The sequence below is a fragment of the Schistocerca piceifrons genome, chromosome X (assembly GCF_021461385.2).
Source record: "Schistocerca piceifrons isolate TAMUIC-IGC-003096 chromosome X, iqSchPice1.1, whole genome shotgun sequence".
Classification (NCBI taxonomy): domain Eukaryota; kingdom Metazoa; phylum Arthropoda; class Insecta; order Orthoptera; family Acrididae; genus Schistocerca; species Schistocerca piceifrons.
The window spans coordinates 316,707,823-316,731,961 of NC_060149.1; the positions used below are offsets into that span (position 1 = coordinate 316,707,823).

Here is a 24,139-nt window from a genome sequence, read left to right on the forward strand (position 1 = left end):
GCAGTGTACATTCAAGAGTTGGAAAATATACAGCTAAAATATTGAAATATAATCCTATTTTACTAATTAAGTCATAAACAGTTAGCAGAAATACCTATAAATATGTATAATTATGTAATTTTGTGATTTATTAAAATGCATCTGCAATCACAAGTTGTTCTATGAGAGACCTAAATACCTGTTTTTGCATTACTATACAAAATTAGGTGAATTGGCACTGCAGGGCAACAGTGACAGAATTTAACATTGTGGTGATTATACCAAGATATCAGAAAGGGTCACAGTTTGAAAACGTTAAAGGAGGAGGTAAACTCAAGAAACAAGCAGACAGAATGTAAACATGATGACATAGGGAACAGTCATAGCAATAATCAAGTGAAGACATGAATGACAATTTCCATTAAGGGGTGTAACCAATAAACAATGAGAAGAAAAGAAGACATAAAAGAAAACAAATCAAGGAGGTTAAGGTATCTGTTCTACCCTCAAGTAAAATCTGCCTTCTATTACCAACCCTGTCTTCTCCAACAAATTGTTCAAATTTTTATCAGTAAAATGGGTTCCCTACAGGAAGTATGCTGGCTTCCCTATTATATGGCATCAGATGAACTCATCAGGCAGTTATTGTTAAAACCAGAGTGTTCATTCAAGCAGATCATACTAGCATTCTGCTGGTGGAAATTATTTTGAAGAAGGTGAAAATAAACTCACCAGTACCCTTGAAGGACTATTAAAAAACCACCATTTGAACCCATATCCAGGAATGATGTAGATCTGTATATTACATCGAGGAACTAAGAGGCAAGAAGACAACAATATATAATGGGCTGTGAAATGGCAATGAGATAGATGGAAAAAATTAAGTAAACTGCTCATTATTTCAAAAGTAATCACCACAATTGCCAAGCCAAGACAGTCAACACCTTCATGGAAAAAGGTTTGCAGTTGCTACAGAAACATGATTGTAACCAGGCATGCACCTATTCACCTGAAGCAAATAGATTGCCACAAGCACCTTTCTTCAGGACTTCATAAACTTGGAAATTGCATGGGGAGAGGTCAGGATTGTATGGAGTATGTGTCAGGGCTTCTGAGCGAAACTTCAGCAGTGATTCAAAACAACCTTGGCAGCCTGTGAGCCCTTACACATCCTCCATACATTCACAATCTATCCCCATGCACTTTCCATATTTTTTGAGCACTGAAGAAAGACATTTGTAGCCATCAGTTTTCTTTGGATGAAGAGATGCATGCCTGGGTACAATCATGGTTCTGTGGGGAACCGAAAACATTTTTCCATGAAGGCATTGACTGTCTTGTCGTACAGTGGGATAAATGTTTTAATGGTTATGGTGATTACTCTTGAAATAATGAACAGTTTATCTGTCTCATTTTCATTTGATTGTCCCTTATATAGCCTGGAATAATCTGTTGTCAGAGTACCAAACACCTTGGTCGCAAAATCAAGAAAACTCTCATATTCAGATACCACTGCCAAGAATCAAGCAGAAGATTTGTACAACAAAAAAGAGGAAGACGCTAAGCTAAGTTGTTCCTGGCTTCCAACAACTTACAATGGCCAACTACACTCACATTTCAGAAACATGTGATGTCATATAGTGACGTGTGTTTACCTTGCTATGATATTTCAGTAAGTCAATGTGTGCAGTGAATCAAAGCCATGACCCAACCAAAGGTGTCTTATCCAGACATAGGTCATATGTTTGGTTTCTTGAGAATTTATTCAACCACGGAATTAAAGTCTCAGAAGTTCTAATAAGTATACATTTCACATAAACTTTTAACAAGAAACAATACATTTAAAAAATAACCACTTATTAACACTAGAAATTTTTGGAGACTGCTATCAAGAATTTCAGTCACTTATGAACCTGTTCATAAATACTTTTTGATATAGTAACATCCCATCCAAGCAATGAGATTTAAGGAAAATATTGTCTATTTGAGACAAATTATAAATTGAACAATATTTACATATAACGTTATAGCAGTAAATGCCTGAAGGGCTATGCAAAATGGTTGATCAGTAATTCACTGCCAGTATGCAGGGATATTTTTGAGCATATCATAAACACTACATTGTTCAATCAAAATACTTCTTCTTTATGTTAAGCAATAAAGTAAAAGAGTTGACATTTCTTGAGCAGTACTGCATAGTAGGGTTGCTTGAAATAGCTGGCATTGTGAAATATCAATAAGGTTTCATGAACAACACAATGAATCACATAGTGGTGGGTCTCTATAACCCACCAAATGGACAGTTGAGTCATTTCTTCAACCACCTTAATAACTTGGTTGGACAGGTCCAAATAACCTCACTATAATGGGTGATTTAAATACTGATGCAACTTCCTGTAATATCAGTAGATGGAAATTATCAAATAAATTAAATATATTACCGTAATCTTACAAATATAGTAACTTCAGCGTCCAGGACAACAAACTAATCTCCTGTATGATAAACTATGTAATAATAAGAAAATATGATAAAAATGGTATTGAGCTCAGTAACCTAGAGTTCCACTACTACTGCCATTATTTCCAGCAAACTGATAGTTTACCTGTGGATCCTACAGAAATGATAAAAATAATTCAGCAGATGTGAAGCCTAACTACTGTGAACATAATCACACTCAAAAATACAGTAGATGAGAAAATTGAGACAGTGTCCTTCAGTTAGAAGGATCAAAAACTATATGGGATGAATTTAATCCAATCCTGCTCAGGCATTTTGATTGTTGTTGTCCAGTTAAAACAGTAACAATATCACTGACTCCCAATCAGTGGAAAAAAAGAGCTTGAAATTAGCAGCTAGATTAGTCAAACTAAGACAGAATATCCATGACCTCTGTGTTGTACAAGTCATCTGCACTGTATATTTTTAAGGAAAGATATACCTAAATCTTAAGAAAAAAGTCCACACTGAATTAATGATACAGTTAGCAAATGTATGCCATGCCTCATAGAACATCACTAACAAATACTGTAGAAGATATACAAACACAAAAGTGGAAGCAAAAAATATCTGACATGGAGGTCAACAAGTCCATAAAACTGTCTAATCTTCATAATGAACATTGTGTTTTACCAACTGGTGCCATAATTCCAGGCTCAGAACCACTTATCAACTCAACACATTGCTACACAATTGACAAGAGCTTTGAATTCAGGGGAGTAAAAGAACAAGACATAAAAAAATAATTCTATAGCTAAAATATGGCAACACAAATGGTTTGGGTGGTCTTTTCAGCACAGTAATTAAAATTTTGCAGATAATCAAGATAATTCTGTAGCTAAAGATGGTCACTCAAGTGGTTTGGATGATCTTTCCACCACAGTAATTAAAGCTGCAAAATCTTCTGGTTAAACCAGTTACATATCTCATCTGCTGTAGCATCAAAGAAGGTATGTTTCCCAGTGCACTGAAAATAAATGTAGTCCGACAATTGCACAAAAAAGGATCAAAGGTGAAAGCATCCTACAGCCAAAATGAGATAATTTTTGAGTTAGTGTTGTCTCCTTGCTGAAACCAAATCAGTATTTTGAAAGGATTGCAATATCACAACAGCTGTCACAGAATTTTTGTATAAAGTCTATGGCTGTCTTGATGAAATGAAGAACATTGTGGGCATATTTTTAGATCTCACAAGGGCATTTGATCCAATCAGCCACACACTGTTCTCACAGAAACTGAGCAATTGCAGTATCAGACACATGTCTCTTAAACTCCTGTCTACATACCTGAAAAATCATAAACAATGCACAAATATAAATTATCATGGGGTGAGAAAAAACAACATTCAGTCCATGAGTGAAACAGAAATGGAAGGTGTGCTGTAGGGATCAATATGGGGCCCGTTTTTGTTTCTCGTGTATTTAGATGATATTGTAAAAATTGCTAATTACCATACAATTACTTATGCTGATGCCACCTCTGTGCTATTTTGTGGTGAAAATGGAGAGGAGATAACTCATTTTTCAACACATGGGATATCAGAAGTGATTAAATATTTTTGTAACATGGGCCCTAAAGTTCATACTAGGAAATTAGAATTACTGGAGTTCAAAGCAGGGCACTCATTCAACAGACGAATAGGAAGTACTTGTGGAATTTTATATGTAGGTAGTGAGGAGTGTAAATTCTTTGGTCTGCACTTGGATGGCATTCTTCGATGAGAAATTCATATTAACTTCATACACAGTGAATATGTAGTGCATTGTACTAGCTTAGCTGGCTGTTCAAAACAGTATATAATTGACTGCTGAGGAAATTCTAAGCTATACATGTCATCTATTGACCTTTGTATATAAATATGATATTTATTAAAGTTTTGTACCCAAGTATCATATGTATTTAAACTTTGTACACAAAGATGATATGTATTGACCTTGTGCATAATATGATATTTTTCAAAGTGATTATTTAATGACTGCATGCAAAAAGGAATGTGAATAAATAAAAAATCAAGGAAATAGCTAACAATTACAAAGTTTGACCCTCAAATCTGAAAAGAAAATTTTTAAATAATATTTACATGTAACTTACTTTTTAACATTTCTGAATTTTATATCAGGATTGACATCAAAGGCAGGATCATTTTTATATTCTCGCTCAGAGTCACAGGTCATCTTGTCCTCACTGACACTACTAAGAGATTGGTTGAACAGATATTCTGGTTGAGCACAGCGAATATCTTTCCAGTGCTGTTTGACATTAAGCTGTGATGACATCCAGTGCTTCAATGGACGCACAAGGCAGTTACATGATAAAGGATTTCCTGAAATGAATTATCATTATTGCTATTGTTGTTTTTATTGTTGTTATTACTACTAATATTCTTAATATTATAAAGCACTGATATACACAACAATATATATCTTTTTGATCTAATTGTTTTGAAACTCATTTTTGTCTTTGTACTTACATTTAAGCTGCAAAGTATCATTAACATTATCAGTTGTAAAGTTTGTTTCCTTTGCTGACAAAAAGAAAATTGTGTTAAATTGTAAATCAAGTAGAGTTCCTTAAATTTCAAATGGGTTCTAGACAATTCATTGTCATCGTATCATGTTAAATAAATAAAATAATTAAAATTTAACTTAAAAACATCTGCAAGACACTTACATCCACCATGTGAATAAAATATGGAGACATGCAGTTGAAAAAGGTGTCCAGTGTTAAATTCTTACAATAGGATCTTTATAATAAATTCAGTTAGGTAGAACATTTTGTAGAAATGCTGAAACAACTTGACAAATCTTTATTTATAATGGATATGCTGTCTGGAGCAGCTGAAGAGTACCAAAGAAAGCTTACGTACTATACTTTCCTTCATCCCATACTATCATACACTTTAATATTCTCTAGTAATTCATCAGATAAGTTAACATTTTCTGAGCCCAGAAATGTACAGTATGAATAATTTGTGGTGTAAATTTAGGAACATTCTGCAGGAGCCAATTGAAAAAATGAGTATACTACTTACTTCTTCTCAGTATATTTATTCTTAATGAAATTTGTCATAAATAATGTATCTCTTTTTGGTTTTTGATAGCTCAGTTCATGGAATCATTGCTGGGAATAATCTACATAAAGACTTACTGTCGCTGACTTTGGTGCGGTAATGTTTTATTACCAGGAACACACACACACACACACACACACACACACACACACACACACACATGCTGAGGAGCCAAAACATTATGAACACTTCGGACTTGTGGGCACATGACACATGATGGCGCTGATAGGAAAGTGTAGTGACGCTTCTCTCTCGTTAAAAAGGCAAAAAATGAACAGTATTTCGTGTAGAGAATGTAAAAAGCGTGTGATGAAGGGTATTCTGTGTATCAAATGCAACTTCTGGTTACACGAAAAGTGCACGAAAGTAAATCTAAAGTTCGTCAGCGATGATTTTCCGTGGACATGTCACGGATGTTTACGTGACGAAACGGCCGATCTTGTAAGTGCAGTTGATACAAAAACCGAAATTATAAAGTTACTACGAAGTGACATTGAGGCATTAAAAACCGGACTTTCAACCATCAAGAAAGAAAACGATACGTTAATACAAGAAAAGAAGTCCTGTGTGTGTAAAAGCCATAATTCGGAAAAGCAAGAAGGTCGCGAAAATACGAATGACCGATCGTACTTTAAAAACAACATTTCAAGTGTTCCCGTTAATGTCTCGGTAAACTCAGTAAGCCAAAAACCGGAAGATAAATATAAATGGAAGGTGGTGACATATAGCAAAAGGAAAAACAAGGCGACAGATACGCAACAAACGGAAAATGACTTTTTAATAATTGGCGATTCGCTGCTGAAGAATATCGCTGTCCCCAATTGCAAGATCGACGTACGACCTGGTATTAGAACGCATCAACTCGGTAAACATTTTAAAAATATGGTAAATGCAAGTCAAGATACCACAGAACCAGATTCTGAAATCAGACATAACTATAATGGGGTGTTTATACATGTTGGAACGAATTCGTTAAGGAGCAGCAGTGAGGAAGAAATGGCAAGCGAAACAAGAAACATTATTCGTTCTGCAAGAAATATGTATGCAGGATCTCGTCTGATACTTAGCGGAATCATAAACAGAAAGTCGGTGAGTGAAAAATATATCGCCAAAATAAACTGTGCTCTTAAAGAACAATGTGATCGTCTTGGGGCAATTTTTATAGACCCAAACAAATTCCTATGTGAAAACTCACTAGCGAAGGATGGCTTGCATTTAAATAGAAATACTAGAACAGCGAAGGAAGCTTCAGGACATGAGACGGATGGGCAAAGCTCAAAACTATAAAATGTTAAAAAAGAAGTATAGAAGAACAATAAGAGAAGCGAAAGCAAGAGCAATTGACACCACCATAGCAAACTCAAAAAACAAGGCAAAAGCAGCTTGGAATGCAATCAATGCTGAAAGAAAGGAAAAAGATGGGTCAAACAAAGAAGAAGGTATTAGGTCAATTAAAATAGACAACACAGTGGTCACAGATGGTATGGAAATAGCAAACATACTGAATAAAAACTATATCAGTGTAGTAGAAAACCTAAAATTGGAAAGAAATAGTCAAAAACAGATGGGTATTAAGGTACCAAAAAGATCATGCAGTACTATGTTCTTAAGACCAGTCACGGAAGATGAACTGCGGAAAACTATACAGAAACTGAAGTCCAAGAAATCAGCTGGTGATGATGAAATATCAAATCATGTAATAAAGCTGGTATGTGAGGAGGTAATAACACCACTGCTGAACATAGCAAACTGTTCCTTCAGAGATGCAATTTTTCCAGAAAAACTGAAGATAACGAAGGTAGTGCCAGTGTACAAGAAAGGGTGTAAGGATGATCCCAACAACTACAGACCAGTTTCACTGATATCAGATTTCTCAAAAATCCTAGAAATGCTTATGTATACCAAATTAGTTAACTATTTGGACAAACATAACATTCTCATGACCTCACAACATGGTTTCAGAAAGGGTAAATCTACAGAATCAGCAATTGTCAGTCTAACAGAATACATTTTACAGTCCTTACATGAGAAAAAGGTTGTCTCTGCAATGTTTCTGGATCTTTCAAAGGCATTTGACACCATTGACCATGAAATGCTGATACAAAAATTAAGCAACTATGGCATTCGGGGGCAACCAGGTGAATGGAAAAAATCATACTTGCGCAACCGCAAGCAGTATGTATCATTAGGAAACTCGTACCAATCAGAAACCAAATCCATCAAATATGGAGTGCCGCAGGGTTCGGTAATGGGGCCATTGTTATTTAATGTATTTGTTAATAATATAGGTGTTGAGGAGGAAGAAAAGAAAATATTGTATGCTGATGACATGACAATACTAAATAGTGACCAAAATATGGAACAGATTGAGAGAAGAGCTTACATATCTGCAAATGTCACAGCTCAATGGCTGTTGGAAAATGAACTGGTTATAAATCTGAAAAAGACTATGTATGCAGTGTTTAAAAACAAGGAAAAGGCTGTAGAGCATGGATTTAGAGGTTGATGGAACAAGGCTGGAAGAAGTAGAATCTGCTAGATTCTTTGGTATTCTTGTGGATAATGAACTGAAATGGAAAAAACATATTAATAATGTCTGTAAGAAACTGAGCTGTGTCATATTCTTAATGATGCAGCTATCACAGTATTCAGACAAGAACTTTCTGTGTACAGTGTATCATGGACTTTTCGAACCATACTTACAGTATGGAGTGACTGTGTGGGGAAACTCAAACAAACAAGAGACAAAACGAGTGTTCACATTACAAAAAAAAAAGCAATTAGGACCATTTTAAGAAGAAAGACCTCTGAAACATGCAGAAACTGTTTCGAGAATTTAGGTATCTTAACTTTTTCATCGTTGTATATATACAAAACAACAATGTACATCACAAAAGGTAGTGAGGACTGGATTACAAATGCTAGTGTACACACCCACAATACAAGAAAGAAGAATGAAGTATGGAGCATACCCCACCGACTGGCAATGCTAGAAAAGGACCCCAGTACTCTGGTATCAGACTACTAAGAAGTCTGCCCAAAACCCTGCAAGATAGTGTACTTCACAATGACTTTCCAAAGAAACTTAAAGACTATCTCATTGAAAAAGAGTTTTACAGTGTTGCAGAATACTTATGCCATTAAATTTGTATATATTGTTACTCATTGTCAGTGATGTAAAAATGTAAGCTAAAGGCGTAGAAAAATAAGTGATAAAGAATGTTAATACTTTGACATGTCCTATATTACACGTACATTTACTGTACACAATGTAATCTTACAGGACCAAATAATATTCAATTCAATTCAATGTGTATCATCAGAGCAGAGATGAATGGGGAATCATTCTAACAACAACACAGATTGCAAATGGGGAAATCCACTGACATAAGTGACTTTAACAAAGGGCACATTGTTATAGCTTGGAGCCTGGGAATAAGGATCACAGAGAAGATAAAGTTGGTTGACTGTTCACATGCCATTGTTGTGAGCATGTATGGAAAGTGGTTGAACAGAAAAACTATGAGTAGGCAACAAGATGCTGGATGTCCACACCTCATCTCAAGATGTAAAGTTCAGAGGTTTGCCCACACTGTAAAGCAGGATAGGTAACAATCCGTATCACGTCTGACAACAGTGCACAATGCTGGTGCAGGTTCAACTGTTTCAGAACAGTAGATGATGCCTACCTGTTCCCATGTTGACACTGTGTCATCATAAGTTACAGTAAGCACAGGGTCATTGAGATTGGACCATGAATCAATGGAAACATGTTGCCTGGTCAAATAAATCATGTTTCTTGTTGATCATCATCTCTGGACAAACTATGGACTGACATGCATCCCATCATGGTTGATGCCTTTTCCAACAGCTGTGGCATCTTCCACCAGGATCACTGGCTGAGTCACGAGGCCAGACTCATGCAGTGGCGATTTAAGGAGCATGATAGTGAACTAAAGTTGATGTCTTGGCCACCTAATTCATCTGATCTGAACCCAGTGGAACACATCTGGGACACTTATCTGGTGCCTGCCTGCACTCACAAACCAGAAGCCTATAATGTATGGGGATTGCTTTGACTTGTGCATAGACAACTTGTGCCATGTGTCCCTGAAAGTGTATTAAGGACTTGTTGAATCCATGCCATGCAGAATTCCTGCTGTATTGCATCCCAAAGGTGGTGGATCAATGAGCTATTAAACAGATATTCACATTGTTTTTTAATCTCTCTCTCTCTCTCTCTCTCTCTCTCTCTCTCTCTCTCTCTGTGTGTGTGTGTGTATGTGTGTGTGTGTGTGTGTGTGTGTGTGTGTGTGTGTCTGAGTTGAGCCACTGAAAACTAGCAAAAATTTTCCCGAACCATAATTTATTACCACATTTTCCTAACACACTAATAAATTGTGAGATGGGCAAGTTTCTTCAGTCTTTGATGGTTCACCTGAGGATGATTGGCAGGTGCTCAGTTGAAATGTCATGCAGGGAAGTGAGCACGACCAGCTGCCAGCTCAAAACTTTTATGAATGCTCTGTTTGAAGAGCAAATTTTAAAATTAACATGTATTATGCATTTTTTTTCTTAAATCTTCCACAACTTTGAGAATCTCTACATTATGAGTTTATGTTCTGACCAGTGTATCTAATATCGTCAAATCTGCCACAACCTTTTGCTTTTCAATTTTGTATAGTGCATTATACAGATGGATAACTATGCAGAGTTTGTACACATTTTTCTTTCATTCTTCAGCAGCTTTTAGTCAAAATTTCATTCATTTCACCTTCACTTTTAGAAACATATTTTTAATCCCTGGAGATTAGACATCATGACAGATCAAGTCAAGGTTTGGAACATGGATGACCTATATTATTCATGATATATTCAGTATTTGTAACATTAGTGATTCAGAAAACTGCAGTAAGTGAATACAGTTCTTATAACTCATGATGTTCCCCTCTGTCACTGACTGAATCTTATTCTGTTTATTGAACACACTCATCACCACCACAGCCGTAGATCATTGTCTTTATCTGAATCTTTCTTATTTTATTCCCTGTGTCCTTATGCAAGATATATTATGTAGACAGTACAGCTGTCCAACCCAAATACCTGTTCTCTAAACATGATAAAAGATGAGTCAGCATTATCTGACAGTTTCTGAATTTATGAATGATTTATTATGTGGCGATAAAGTTGTGGGAATAAAGGAACACAATAATACTGATTAAAGGTTGTAACACATATCACAGCATCGTAATCAGAAGTTTATTACATACCTAAGCACTAGAAACCATAATTACCTGTCACAGCTTTTTCCCTACATATTTTTATATGTCCACTACTGTACTGCCTTTCATTGAAAAATTATTGATATGCCATGTCAGTATCTTGATGTCTATATTTGTTGTACAAGTAAACTACGTACTTTGTAAAACTGTGATTCATTGTTAGAAAGAAGTAAGCCAGAGGTTTGCTATTTTATTTTCTCTAATATTGAAAGGATAAGTCCAATCAAACACATCTCTCTAGAATGGTATTATCATAGCCAATGATGCTTACATATGTCAGCAACTCATTTGTGAGAAAAAAAGTTTTTGTCGATTTTCTCAATTCCAGAAAAAATGACTTGGTTCGTTTTATGGAGTGACTGATTCAATTAAAGATGAGTTTTATGCCTTCTGGGTATTCACTTTCCCTCCAGTTATCATCACTAGCTACAGAAACATCATCCATTATTATTGGTGCTGTGATAATGATCTGAATGTTCTAGTTGTGACTCAAACAATGACAAGATCAAGGTACAAACAAATTCTGCCCACCATTCATTTATTAGTATGTCTCCCATTAATACAGATAAACCAATACATTTAAGTGAAACTGGAACCCAAAATAATCGAGCTCATTTCCCACATTTTGTTGCTATAGCCTATGTGGGAGATGTGAAAACAGTGCTCTTAATATTGTTGAATAATGACTTCATTCAAGGCATACCCCATGTAAATGTGAGGAAAAACTATTTTAATCAGTATGATTTCTCAAGAACCAATGTATGTTGATGATGATGCCACTGTGACTGGACACAACTGTCAAAATACCTTTTCAAAAAAATAATTAAATGCCAAAATATCATAGTTGACTCCATTTTCTTTATACTAATACTTCTTTATGACCCACTCTAATTATGTACCAATTACTTTAAGAATAGTTGATGTCAAAAAAGAAAAATTAGGACAGTAAAGGTTTAGTAGGAACCCTATGTATTGAATTTGACAACCAGGAAGTCGACTCAGACGACTAAAAGCTAGTAATAATTCTGACCTCCTGGATTGAAAACCATAGTTTTCTAGAGTCCTTCTGTGACAAAAATGTGTCCCATGAGTTTCATGCAAACATTGCCCATAGCAGACAGAGCCATTCAGATATGTATATATTCCTGGGATGGTTCTCCAAAGCCACTAAAATTTTATCCCTTTGATACTGTTCTAATTATGATATTGCAATTTCAGTGTTATTCTGATGATGATGCACTGTGATGACCACAGCCACTATTAAACACATCAGATGAATTCCCAGTTGTGATGAATAATGACTACCATCAGCTGTAGAATGGAATGACAACAATGAAAATTTGTGCCAGACTGGGAATAGAATCTGGATTTCCTGCTTATCACGAGCGGTTGCCTTACTATTTGCTTATCCATGCACGACTCACTGACCCAAAATTCTATTTGTTGTCACCCATACATCTATGATCTGTACTTGCCCATCCATTCTGTGTATTCCCGTACAGATTACAAGTTTTACTTGAAAGTTGCATGCCCGGTACCGGCAAATAAATACAATATTGCAGTGCCGGTGCTATTCTGATTGCTAACAACAACCACTCAGTCTCACTACTGACAGCTTTGTCCAAAAGTCTTGAAAAAGTAATGCATTCAAGAGTAGCTTCACATATTTCTACAAATGAAGTACTAATGAAACGTCAATTTGGTTTTCAGAAAGGCTTTTTAATAGAAAATGCTATATATACTTTCACTGATCAAATATCAAATGCTCTGAATAACGGAACATCAGCCACTGGGATATTCTGTGATCTCTCAAAGGCGTCTGACTGTGTGAATCATGAAATTTTTCTAGGTAAGCTTAAGTATTGTGGTATGAGTGGGACTGTATGCAAATTGTTTAACTCATATTTAACTCGAAGAATACAGAGGGTTGAAATTAACAGTGCAGATAATTTGCATAAATCACCAGAGTCCTCTAACTGGGGAGGCATCAAGAATGGTATCCCACAGGATACTGTCTTGGGTCCCTTATTGTTCTTAACATATATTAATGACCCCCCCCCCCCCCCCACCCCTCAAAAAAAGAGAGAATTAGCTAAGGAAATTGTAAATACTGCCTTCCAGAAAACTGTTGAGTACTTCTCTGCAAATTCTGAGAAAACACAGTATATACAATCTTGTACAGAAAATGGCATAACACCATTGATAAATATAGACTTTGAACAGAAGTCTGTGGCTAAGGCAGAATATTCAAAATTTCAGGTTGAACTGGATGAAACACATTGATGACATTCTGAATGGTTAGGTACAGCTCCTTATGCTATGAGGGTTACTGCAAATTTTGGTGATAAACAGATCAGTAGGTACCCTACTATGCCCATTTTCATTCACTACTTTCATATGGCATCATATTTTGGAGTAAATGATCACTAAGAGAAAAAGTATTCATTGCCCAAAAGCATGTAATAGCTGGAGCCCACACAAGGTCACCTTCAAGACATTTGTTCAAGGAGCTCAGGATATTTACAGTACCTTCGTAATACATATATTCACTTACAATCTTTTTTATTAATAATCCATCCCTGTTCAAAAATATCAGCAAAGTACATAGCAGCAACACTAGAAGAAAGGATGATCTTCACTATTCTGCATTAAATCTGACTTTGGTACAGAAAGGGGTGAATTATGCTGCCACAAAAATCTTAAGTGATTTGCCAAATAGCATTAAAAGTCTGACAAACAGCCAACTAGCATTTAAGAACAAATTAAAAGAATTTTTGAACGATAACTCCTAATCAACAGATGAATTTTTAGATGTGAAGTAGTAACCATATATATAAAAAATATCATGTAAAGAAAACTTATGTGAAACTGACACATTCCACATCATTACGAAATGTTGTATTCATTATGAATGGAACAAGGAAATGTGTGTTTGGGCTATACTAAAAAAGAATTGTTTCATTGCACCATTATGCAATTTTTAAAAAATGTGAAATTCTGATATTTTAAAACAGAGATATGCAAGTCACTATAGAAAAAAGTTGATTGACCAAACAATGATGTTAGTAATAGAATACTTAAAATATTTTTACCACTGGTAGCAAACTTGGTAGTTATTTGGTTTGCTGGTTAGTGCTCCTAACAATAATATTATTAAAATCTGTTAACTATATTGGATGGGAGGCCCTAAAAGGCATAAAAGATTAGTTTGAAATAATTACAGTTATTTGTAATTCATTATAATTAATAAATATATTAATATACAGAAATAAATATTTATGACTGTCTTAGTGTCACCAGACATACTCGTGGACATGTCCTCACAGTAAAGTAAAATCATTGTAGTCTTAACAAAGGCAATAGTAAGTAAATGCTGATGCATAACAACTAATAATTTTATGAGACAAGTCATTAGTCAATAGATTTATTTCCTTTATAATGTAGTGAGAATATTTGGTTCCACTTACAATCCCCAAAATGTCTAAAGATGATTTTTCCATGCCTTCAGTACACTATCATAACTCGTGTGATCATATCACCTAGGAATATAGGATGAGGAAGTTAATCTTGTTCTGAAAATGGTATATCCACCCTAAAGTTTGTAATGTGATAGGCCTATATCATGTTATAAATAGGTGGTAACCCAAGCATCAGATTTGTTCACTGGTTTCTCAGCTGGTCTCAAGATGGACATGAAATGGAGTGTGCCTGCAATCTCTCCTCCCTTAATGATATTGCCAATTTTATGTCATAAATGGGCAGCATACGTATGGTTTAGAAATAAAGTTATTACATGAGCTATACTAATAAAACCAAACGCCAACACTGAGTCAGTCTTTCTCTCTGAAACTTACCACACACTTAATAATGGCCAGGAATAGCATGTAGGCACCTATAATATCCCATTACTAACTGCACAACAGAATATTTGTTCAAATTGTCCTTGAATTATGTGCTGTAATATGCTTACAATAAATCCTACATTTTGTTTCCGAGATACATTTAGGCAGTAGGGAAAAAGAGTGAAAGGAAAAAGATAAGCTTAATTAAACTTATTGCAACCTTCTGTTGCAATGAATAATGTATATAGAAAATTACAATTACCTGAAAATAGCAAATCAGTTCCATTCTTGATTAATGGCATGATCTCAAATGGAAATTCTCTTATTTCATTATTCCTTGCATCTATATATAATAACTGTGATTTTAAAGAAGATATTTGCTTTAGAGGCAAGTTCTTTAATTTGTTGTATGACAGATACAATGAAGTCAGATTTGGTGGTGGCCCAAACACATTTCCTGGCAAATCTGTTAGTTCATTATGTGACAAATCAAGCACTTTAAGTGCTGTCAAGTTTCCAAGTGCATCTGGAAAGTATTTTAACAATTATTATTATTATATCACTTTCAAATGAGATTACCAAATATACTGCAAACTTTGCTTTTACTCACTTGTCCTTATCTCATTTATAAGATTGTGGCTCACATTAAGCAACTGTAGCTTCTTAGTCCCAAATGTTATATCATATGACAGTACTGGCATTGTGTTATAGCTAAGGTCAATTTCTTGCAAACGATAAGGTATCCATGGATTGCTAGGAAATGTTTTCCTTGTTATGGAGGATATCTTGTTGTTACTCAAATTCACCTAAGGACATAGAATGCACTATAATTAATATTTCAAGAGACTTTTTTGTTGATATATATTTGTTTTATATATAACTCAGGAACACACTGGGCTCTTCATCTGTGGAATCACAAGAGACTTCTCCATTCTTAAGCCAAATGGTCCAGCCCAAGTTGACCCGTATTGACATGTTGGAGATAAGAATATTAGTTAGGGTTTATGAAATAACTATTTGAGCTGTTAGCTTAGAAAGCAGAGTGCATAGTTTTATTCACAGACATATGGGAAAAGGCATTTGAAAAGATCAATATAGCAAGAGTTTTTAATGGAATTAAATTAAAGAGAGAATAAAGAATTAATTATGTTAACTACAATACTCTTACAATTATTTTTCTATTTTGTACAAGGATAAAAGCTACTTACTATTGTATCAGTGGATGCACTTTATTATGAAGCTGAACTAGTTTACACAGATTCATGGTACTGCAACTAATTTTCTATTCCACAGGTACTTACTCTTTCTAGTGAGAGGCAGTCATCCAATAAACCATGTGTCTTGTTATCTAACTTCTCCAGGTAGTTGTGTGAAAGGTCTAATGTGCGTAATGAAACCAGACCTACAAAATTTTTTTATGAAAATAGTAACTACAGTCACAAAATAATGTTATGAAATGAACCAAGGTCCAGTATATTGAAATACACTCCTGGAAATTGAAATAAGAACACCGTGAAATCATTGTCCCAGGAAGGGGAAACTTTATTGACACATTCCTGGGGTCAGATACATCACATGATCACACTGACAGAACCACAGGCACATAGACACAGGCAACAGAGCATGCACAATGTCGGCACTAGTACAGTGTATATCCACCTTTCGCAGCAATGCCGGCTGCTATTCTCCCATGGAGACGATCGTAGAGATGCTGGATGTAGTCCTGTGGAACGGCTTGCCATGCCATTTCCACCTGGCGCCTCAGTTGGACCAGCGTTCGTGCTGGACGTGCAGACCGCGTGAGACGACGCTTCATCCAGTCCCAAACATGCTCAATGGGGGACAGATCCGGAGATCTTGCTGGCCAGGGTAGTTGACTTACACCTTCTAGAGCACGTTGGGTGGCACGGGATACATGCGGACGTGCATTGTCCTGTTGGAACAGCAAGTTCCCTTGCCGGTCTAGGAATGGTAGAACGATGGGTTCGATGACGGTTTGGATGTACCGTACACTATTCAGTGTCCCCTCGACGATCACCAGTGGTGTACGGTCAGTGTAGGAGATCGCTCCCCACACCATGATGCCGGGTGTTGGCCCTGTGTGCCTCGGTCGTATGCAGTCCTGATTGTGGCGCTCACCTGCACGGCGCCAAACACGCATACGACCATCATTGGCACCAAGGCAGAAGCGACTCTCATCGCTGAAGACGACACGTCTCCATTCGTCCCTCCATTCACGCCTGTCGTGACACCACTGGAGGCGGGCTGCACGATGTTGGGGCGTGAGCGGAAGACGGCCTAACGGTGTGCGGGACCGTAGCCCAGCTTCATGGAGACGGTTGCGAATGGTCCTCGCCGATACCCCAGGAGCAACAGTGTCCCTAATTTGCTGGGAAGTGGCGGTGCGGTCCCCTATGGCACTGCGTAGGATCCTACGGTCTTGGCGTGCATCCGTGCGTCGCTGCGGTCCGGTCCCAGGTCGACGGGCACGTGCACCTTCCGCCGACCACTGGCGACAACATCGATGTACTGTGGAGACCTCACGCCCCACGTGTTGAGCAATTCGGCGGTACGTCCACCCGGCCTCCCGCATGCCCACTATACGCCCTCGCTCAAAGTCCGTCAACTGCACATACGGTTCACGTCCACGCTGTCGCGGCATGCTACCAGTGTTAAAGACTGCGATGGAGCTCCGTATGCCACGGAAAACTGGCTGACACTGACGGCGGCGGTGCACAAATGCTGCGCAGCTAGCGCCATTCGACGGCCAACACCACGGTTCCTGGTGTGTCCGCTGTGCCGTGCGTGTGATCATTGCTTGTACAGCCCTCTCGCAATGTCCGGAGCAAGTATGGTGGGTCTGACACACCGGTGTCAATGTGTTCTTTTTTCCATTTCCAGGAGTGTATTTTGAAAGTATTTACAAAGATAATCATGCTTTCAACATTTAATTTCATTTTTTGTTGAAGTTATTCTGATTTACATGTTGCTGAAGGCTCAATACGCTTATGTGTAAAACTGAATGAGGAAAATAACTTTCACATGATGTGTCACTGCCAATTAATGTAGCTTGATGAAACTTGAACACTACATAGAAGGAATTGCTACAGTGTAGTCTTGAAGGTAATTGACAGAAATATGGAATGCGACAAACAGGAATGACACTTTTGTTGAAAAACAATCATTACAGTGAAGTCACCATGATTCATTATGGTCACCTGGACATTAAACATGGTGGCACATGGCTCTTAACAGGGTATTTGATCAGCATGGATGGCAATGAATTCTCTGAAAGATGCTCCCATGTTGGTCGCAAGGTCTGTAAGAAGTTATTGCGATAAGGTGTTCCATTCCTACATGAGTGTGGCTGACAACTACAGGATGATCATTGTTGCATGTGGACATGCTGCAGTATGTTTCCCCAATGCATTCCACATGTGCTCAATGAAATTTAAGTCAGGGAAATTGACAGGCCAGTCTATTCACCAAGTATCCTCTCGTTCTTGTGGTAGGGCATTCCATTCCTACACCAGCACAGTTGACAACTGCTGGATGGCAGTTGATGGGTACAGAAATTTGCAGTACATCTCCTCGAGGCATCCCACATGTGCTTGATGGGATTTGAGTCTCAGAAAAAGGCAGGCTAGTACATTTGTCAAATATTCTCTCATTCCAAGAGCTCCTCTACTTGCATTATTCCTTGTGGTCATGCATTACCATCCATAAAAATGAAATCAGTGCCAAATGTACCTCTGAAAAGATACACATGTGTAAGGGGTACAATGTTAAAATAATGTTGACCAGTGAGTGTACCACGTTCAAAGATTTGGAGATCAGTATGCCCAGGCAACATTATGTCTCCTCACATCATAACTCTTGTATCACCAAAATGATCATATTTGACAATGTTCCTGACTGCATCACATGTTCTGGTTTCTTGCCATGTGGGGGTATGTAAAGCATTGTTGAGCGTAATAATTTTGATGGTCCAGATGTTATGACGTGGGGAGGCATAATGTCGCATGGGTGTTCTGAAAAACTTTGGACATAGTTCACTCACTGGTCATCATTATTGTAACACTGTACTCCTTGTCCAAGTGCATCTTATCAGGGGTGCATTCATCTGTGACTTCATTTTTAAGGATGATGATGTGTGACTGCATCAAACAGTGCAGGTGGAGTGGTTGTTGGAATGAGAGGATATTTGGCAAATTGACTGGCCTGTCTATTTCCCTGACTTAAATCCCACCAATCATATGTGGAATGCCTTGGGAAGATGTACTGCACATTTCCATATGCACCAACTGCATCCAGCAGTTGTCAACTGTGGTGGTGTAAGAATGGAACTCCCTCCCACAAAAGCTCTTTACCAACCTTGTGGCCAACATGGGAACACATTGCATGGTATGAATTGCCATTGTGATGATCACACAACATGATTAAAAAACCATGTAATGTCCAGGGGGCCATCATGAATCACAGTAAGTGTATTGTTCTATACTATACTATACCAGTTAATTCAATGTATTTTCCAAGTTTCTTTGAGCTATGTTACTGGGCATTGACTCATAATGTGAAAGTTACTTTCGGCCATAAATTCTGCACACCAGTTTACATTCCATGTATGAAGTTTCATGGATGTTAGTAATTTCAAAAGCAGTTACACAAGCTTTTCTCTATACACATATTTACTTGGAATTATGGCATAATATCATTCCTATTGACACAAAAATATACAATGAACAGTTCAGAGGATGTTCTAACCAACAAAATTGAAGTTAGTTTCATCATGAGCTAACATCTAAGCTTCTACATTATAATAGTACAGTATTCTTAGGTATTAATGTTACAAATTAGCATCATGAGTATGACACTAGTCTTTTGAAAGACTTGTAGGACATTCTGTGATTATAAAAGGGGAAAAACTACAAGTACAAGGTCTATATGAAAACAACCAACAAACTTTCAGTTGCTGTTAAGGTACTGTTTGATGAATGTTGAGTGCAAGGAAGCTATGGTCTCCAGAGGATCATTACTGAACAATTAAACTGTATCCTGGTTTTGTCCTAATTAACTTTTTCTGTGATTACGTGATAAGTGTGACAAGAGTGGAAACAAAATATTTACATTAAACTGTGGTACATGCAGTTGACAATAAAGTCACTTCTCCTTTGTATAGCTCACATCTGAAAGTCTCACTCAGTAGATTGTTTGCAATGGTCCTGTTTCATAGTCATTTCATTTACAAAATATGATGCACTGGGACATTTATACATGCAGTCATCAAGTGGACCTACTTTATGAAACTTCAGTGAAAATTTTCATTGATGTATGTGCTAGGACTTTTACAGCTGCTATTGTGTTTCAGTCCCCTAAGATGTCCAATGAACAGTCATTAGTGATCACAGTAGACAATATCTGGACAGCTAGTTTAATAAAAGTTATCTGTTATAATGTAGTAGGTGCTGAACAGTATCCCAATGAAAGTGTACAAGTTTTGCAAAGAGTTATTGCATAATTCATGTAATTTTGTTCATAACTTTTGGTTATCCATTACATTTACGTGGTAGTACAGATACTAATTTAGTGCTTATTTAATTAGTTTATTTCCATAGATATCAAGAATCTAAATAAGCTATTGGAGAATACAGGTTTCTTGTCTCAATCAATTCAGTAGACATAACTAAGAAACATCTGAAAGTTTGTCAGTAGGCCTCTTAAATCAATCATGTAAACAGACTATTAAACTATAGATTTTTTCATTATTTACAAGGTATACACAAGAAAATATTGCCGTGTAAATGTAGAGGATCATTTCAACATTGAAGTACTTTACAGTTATTGTTCTACTTGAAGTGAGAAACCCTTGCCTATGTCTAACCCAAAACCTGACTCATCCACGCAGAAAACCTTTAGAGAATCACAGTTGTTTATGAAAAAAGAAAATGGAGAGAAAATAATTACCTAAATCTATGTTTGTGAATGTTAGACTGAGTTACACAGCAACTGAATGAGATACAGCCATTAAATTCATTCCTGACTGACAAAATTCATTCACAATATGTTTATTGTACAATATGCATATTTGTTTGCATGACTGCTGCATGGTATCTTCTAGGAGCCCAGAAGGTTGTACAAAACTGTATTGATATTTGGAAGTATGTAGTACAAGTAGTCAATAATTTGTTTATATATTCCTTGAAACTAGTAGAAAATGCATGCAACGTTCTGTCCAAACTTTGTATGTCACTAAAATTACATATAACTATTTCAAAATGAAATAAGGATTTACGTTTTTGTTCTTGAATAAATGAAAGACAAAGCATTTCCATTGCAGTACACATACTTACATGACACTTTTTCTGGTTTTGTTATTACAAAAAACACAACTAATGCTTCAATTGTATTTTAGTTACAAACTATGTGCTTATTCACATGGAGTGAAATTGATTTACTGTATATACAAGAATTGTTATTGATTCCAAAATTACTGAAATGTGTACACTGTAAAAATATCTCATTTTTGGAATTTTCTGAACAATTGTCATTTCATAAATGTTGATTCTCCTGAGGAATGCCATGAATAGTCTTGAATAACACATGCAACATGCAAGATACCATTTAAACTCAGTGGAAACCACATGAGCATTTAAATGCATGATGGTAGTTTTTCAGTTAGTGTCACTTATACATTAAAAGATTTACTCATTTAATTTTATACAAAAATGCTGCTATCAGTATCCTATATTTCATCCAAGACAACACAAGAAAATCACAGGCTTTATTTAGAGATATGCTGCATTTTGACTGAACAGGGGGAAGGAGGTAGGTTCAGACATTGTTTGGTGATTTTAATAACTGTATATAAAACATACAGAGTTTTCATGTGATGTTTCACAAATCTTAGATATTCATGTTTTGTTTCAACATGTTGGTGTCTATGATACCCTTCTTAATATTTCCACTATACATCATAATTACATCTGTCACATAGCACAATATTCCATTAATTTCCAGAGTAGATGCTACAATGTTTTGGACAGAAATATAATTGGTTTATTTCTGATAACATGTATGTATTAAGAAGCTCAGTAGCAGCAATTTCTGCTGTTAGTCTACCTTTGTGGGATAGCTTAGCTGAAGAGCTCCTGACTTCTGTAATACATGCAAGGAATATTGATGGTGTGTTAACTTTTAGTATAGTTCTTATTTTGATAATGCATTTAGGGTGGAATATTATAGGAAACTGTTACAGTTGCAATGAAAGTAGTTGCATGATACAAACATATTTTCATCCCTTAGTCACAAGTTAGGAAAAGATACTTTTATAATTCAGTGTAAATCATAAGATTACAAGAAAGTGTTATAGAGGACTTAAAGCACAGAGACTGTTGCTGCCAATAACACCATCTGCTACCTTTCATGCTGCGACACAGCTACTGTACAGCAGTGTGGTGCATGGCATGAGATGCTAAGTATGTCAGCATATTAATTTGAGAATTCTATTAATGCAGACTAGATCTTTATCAATAAAAGAAGAAGAACAAAAGTGCTTAACTTTGTGACAAGATCAACTTACTCAAAATGGAACGTCATCTTGGACGAGATCTCTTGCAAAAGGGTCTCTGGTGTATGAGGGCTTTCCCAGCCGAAGATCATTTCAATAAGCTTCTTCTGGTGTCATGATATGATAAAATGAGCAATATTTTGGCTACTATTGCAGGCAGCCTTTATCAGAATGATTGTCACCCTAATGAAGACTGCCAGCAATATTAACATAAATGACAATAGTTTTATCACTTCACACACCCAGAAAAAACCTCTGAAGCATTAATTACTGAAGTGGTGACCCCCATAACTTCTATACTCTGCGAACTATCTAATGGTGGATAGAAGGAATGACCCATATGAGCCCAAATATCTCTGAATTTGTTGTCATAGTCATTTTGTGAGAGCCCTGTAAGAGAAAGTAATAAATTACCTGACTCTTCTTGAATATATGATCTTGGAATTTTCATCATGTGCCAACCCTCTGCAGGTTTTCCTGCAATTTGCTACAGTTTTTCACCATTGTAACTTCTCCAAAGACATGTGCAAACAACCTTCTGACATTATCCATCAGATTATTTGTATAGACAATTGATATTTATCACCCTATTACAATTCTCTGGGTTTGTCTCAAAATTACTTTTACATCTGATGATTTTGCCTCATAAAAACAAGAAGTTAAGTTCTTTATGTCAGAAAGTCTTAAATCCAGACAGAATGTTGGTCTAATATTCTGCAAGCTTGTAGTTCAACAGAACTGTAATGAATATCCTCCAGATGTAGTCCACGTATCTCTTCATAAGTTCAGTAGTAACTACTGTTTTTGGAATGTAAATGGCACCTCTTTGAGTACAGGCACTTTTTCCTATAAATTCATTATTGTGCCCCTTCAGGATCTAAACCTGTATTGTACAATGAAAACATCTTTGCTTAACCAACATGAAAAGTTGGGAACCATCGTTATGCTGAAAGAAGCAATGGTTGATAAAAGAAATAATTTTTTCTTCAGTGCATAATGGTTAATACTCTGAGAAAATCAGTCACTGAAATTACATAGGCAGCTGCAGGATATGATGACAACAGTGTGTATGATCAAATTTATTGTTGACTCATTACTGTCCAAAACAAATGAATGACACCTTTAACTACTCTCCGAACCCAAGTGCCTACTCAACATCATAGAAATAGGGATTGTATAAGACTATTATTCAAGAAGGAATCTGGAAAATAACCCTCTGACTACCAGCCAACTTGTATTCTATCATAATTGTCTATGATTAACAAGGCTAAATTTATCTTCAAGTGCTGTACAGTGGTTCACTTTGCACCTTACAATCCACCAACTTATGTGTCATTTATTTATTTTATTTATTCATTCATCCAGGGATAATCATACAAAGATATGGGATTTTTCAATTTAATGCAATGAAAATAAGTAGTTCAAAAACAGAGAGAACATGTGGGCAACTGTGCCCTTGATGGAGGAACCATCCTGCCATATGCCATAAATGATTTTTTTTTAAAAAAAACCTTGGAAAATCTAAATCAGGATGGCTGGTCAGAGCAAACTCCATCCTCCTGAATATGAGGTCAATTTCTTAACAACAGCACAGCCTCATTTTAGTGGTCCCTTTTGTACAATTTTCTTTTATCTACACACAGTTAGCTTTAAGAAACATATAACATAGTTTTCATCTTCATCACTGTACACACTAAGGACACATGTTGGTGATATCTGAACCATGAACATGCTGTTATGTCCATTGTATTAACTACAGTTGTTCAGAAAAATGATTCTGGGCCTGTAAAACTTCATCCATTTTTCATGCATGTTTTCGTGTCGTCCCCTCTATCCACCTGAAAAACTGAGTCAGCATTTTCTCATTGGGGAGTGGTATGTTGAACTCAGGAGACTGACAAG

At 36.4% G+C, this 24,139-nt stretch overlaps 1 protein-coding gene across 1 annotated transcript in view; it reads right to left on the reverse strand.

Annotated features, from left to right (window-relative positions):
* LOC124721303 (protein artichoke) overlaps positions 1-24,139 on the reverse strand; it is a 190,042-nt gene that overhangs the window by 6,453 nt on the left and 159,450 nt on the right. Inside the window, exons 9-12 of the mRNA XM_047246212.1 lie at positions 15,972-16,072; positions 15,281-15,476; positions 14,933-15,196; positions 4,568-4,799 (exon numbers count right to left, since the gene is read on the reverse strand). Of these exons, the coding sequence (XP_047102168.1) occupies positions 4,568-4,799; positions 14,933-15,196; positions 15,281-15,476; positions 15,972-16,072 (793 nt within the window). The remainder of the gene's footprint in view (positions 1-4,567; positions 4,800-14,932; positions 15,197-15,280; positions 15,477-15,971; positions 16,073-24,139) is intronic.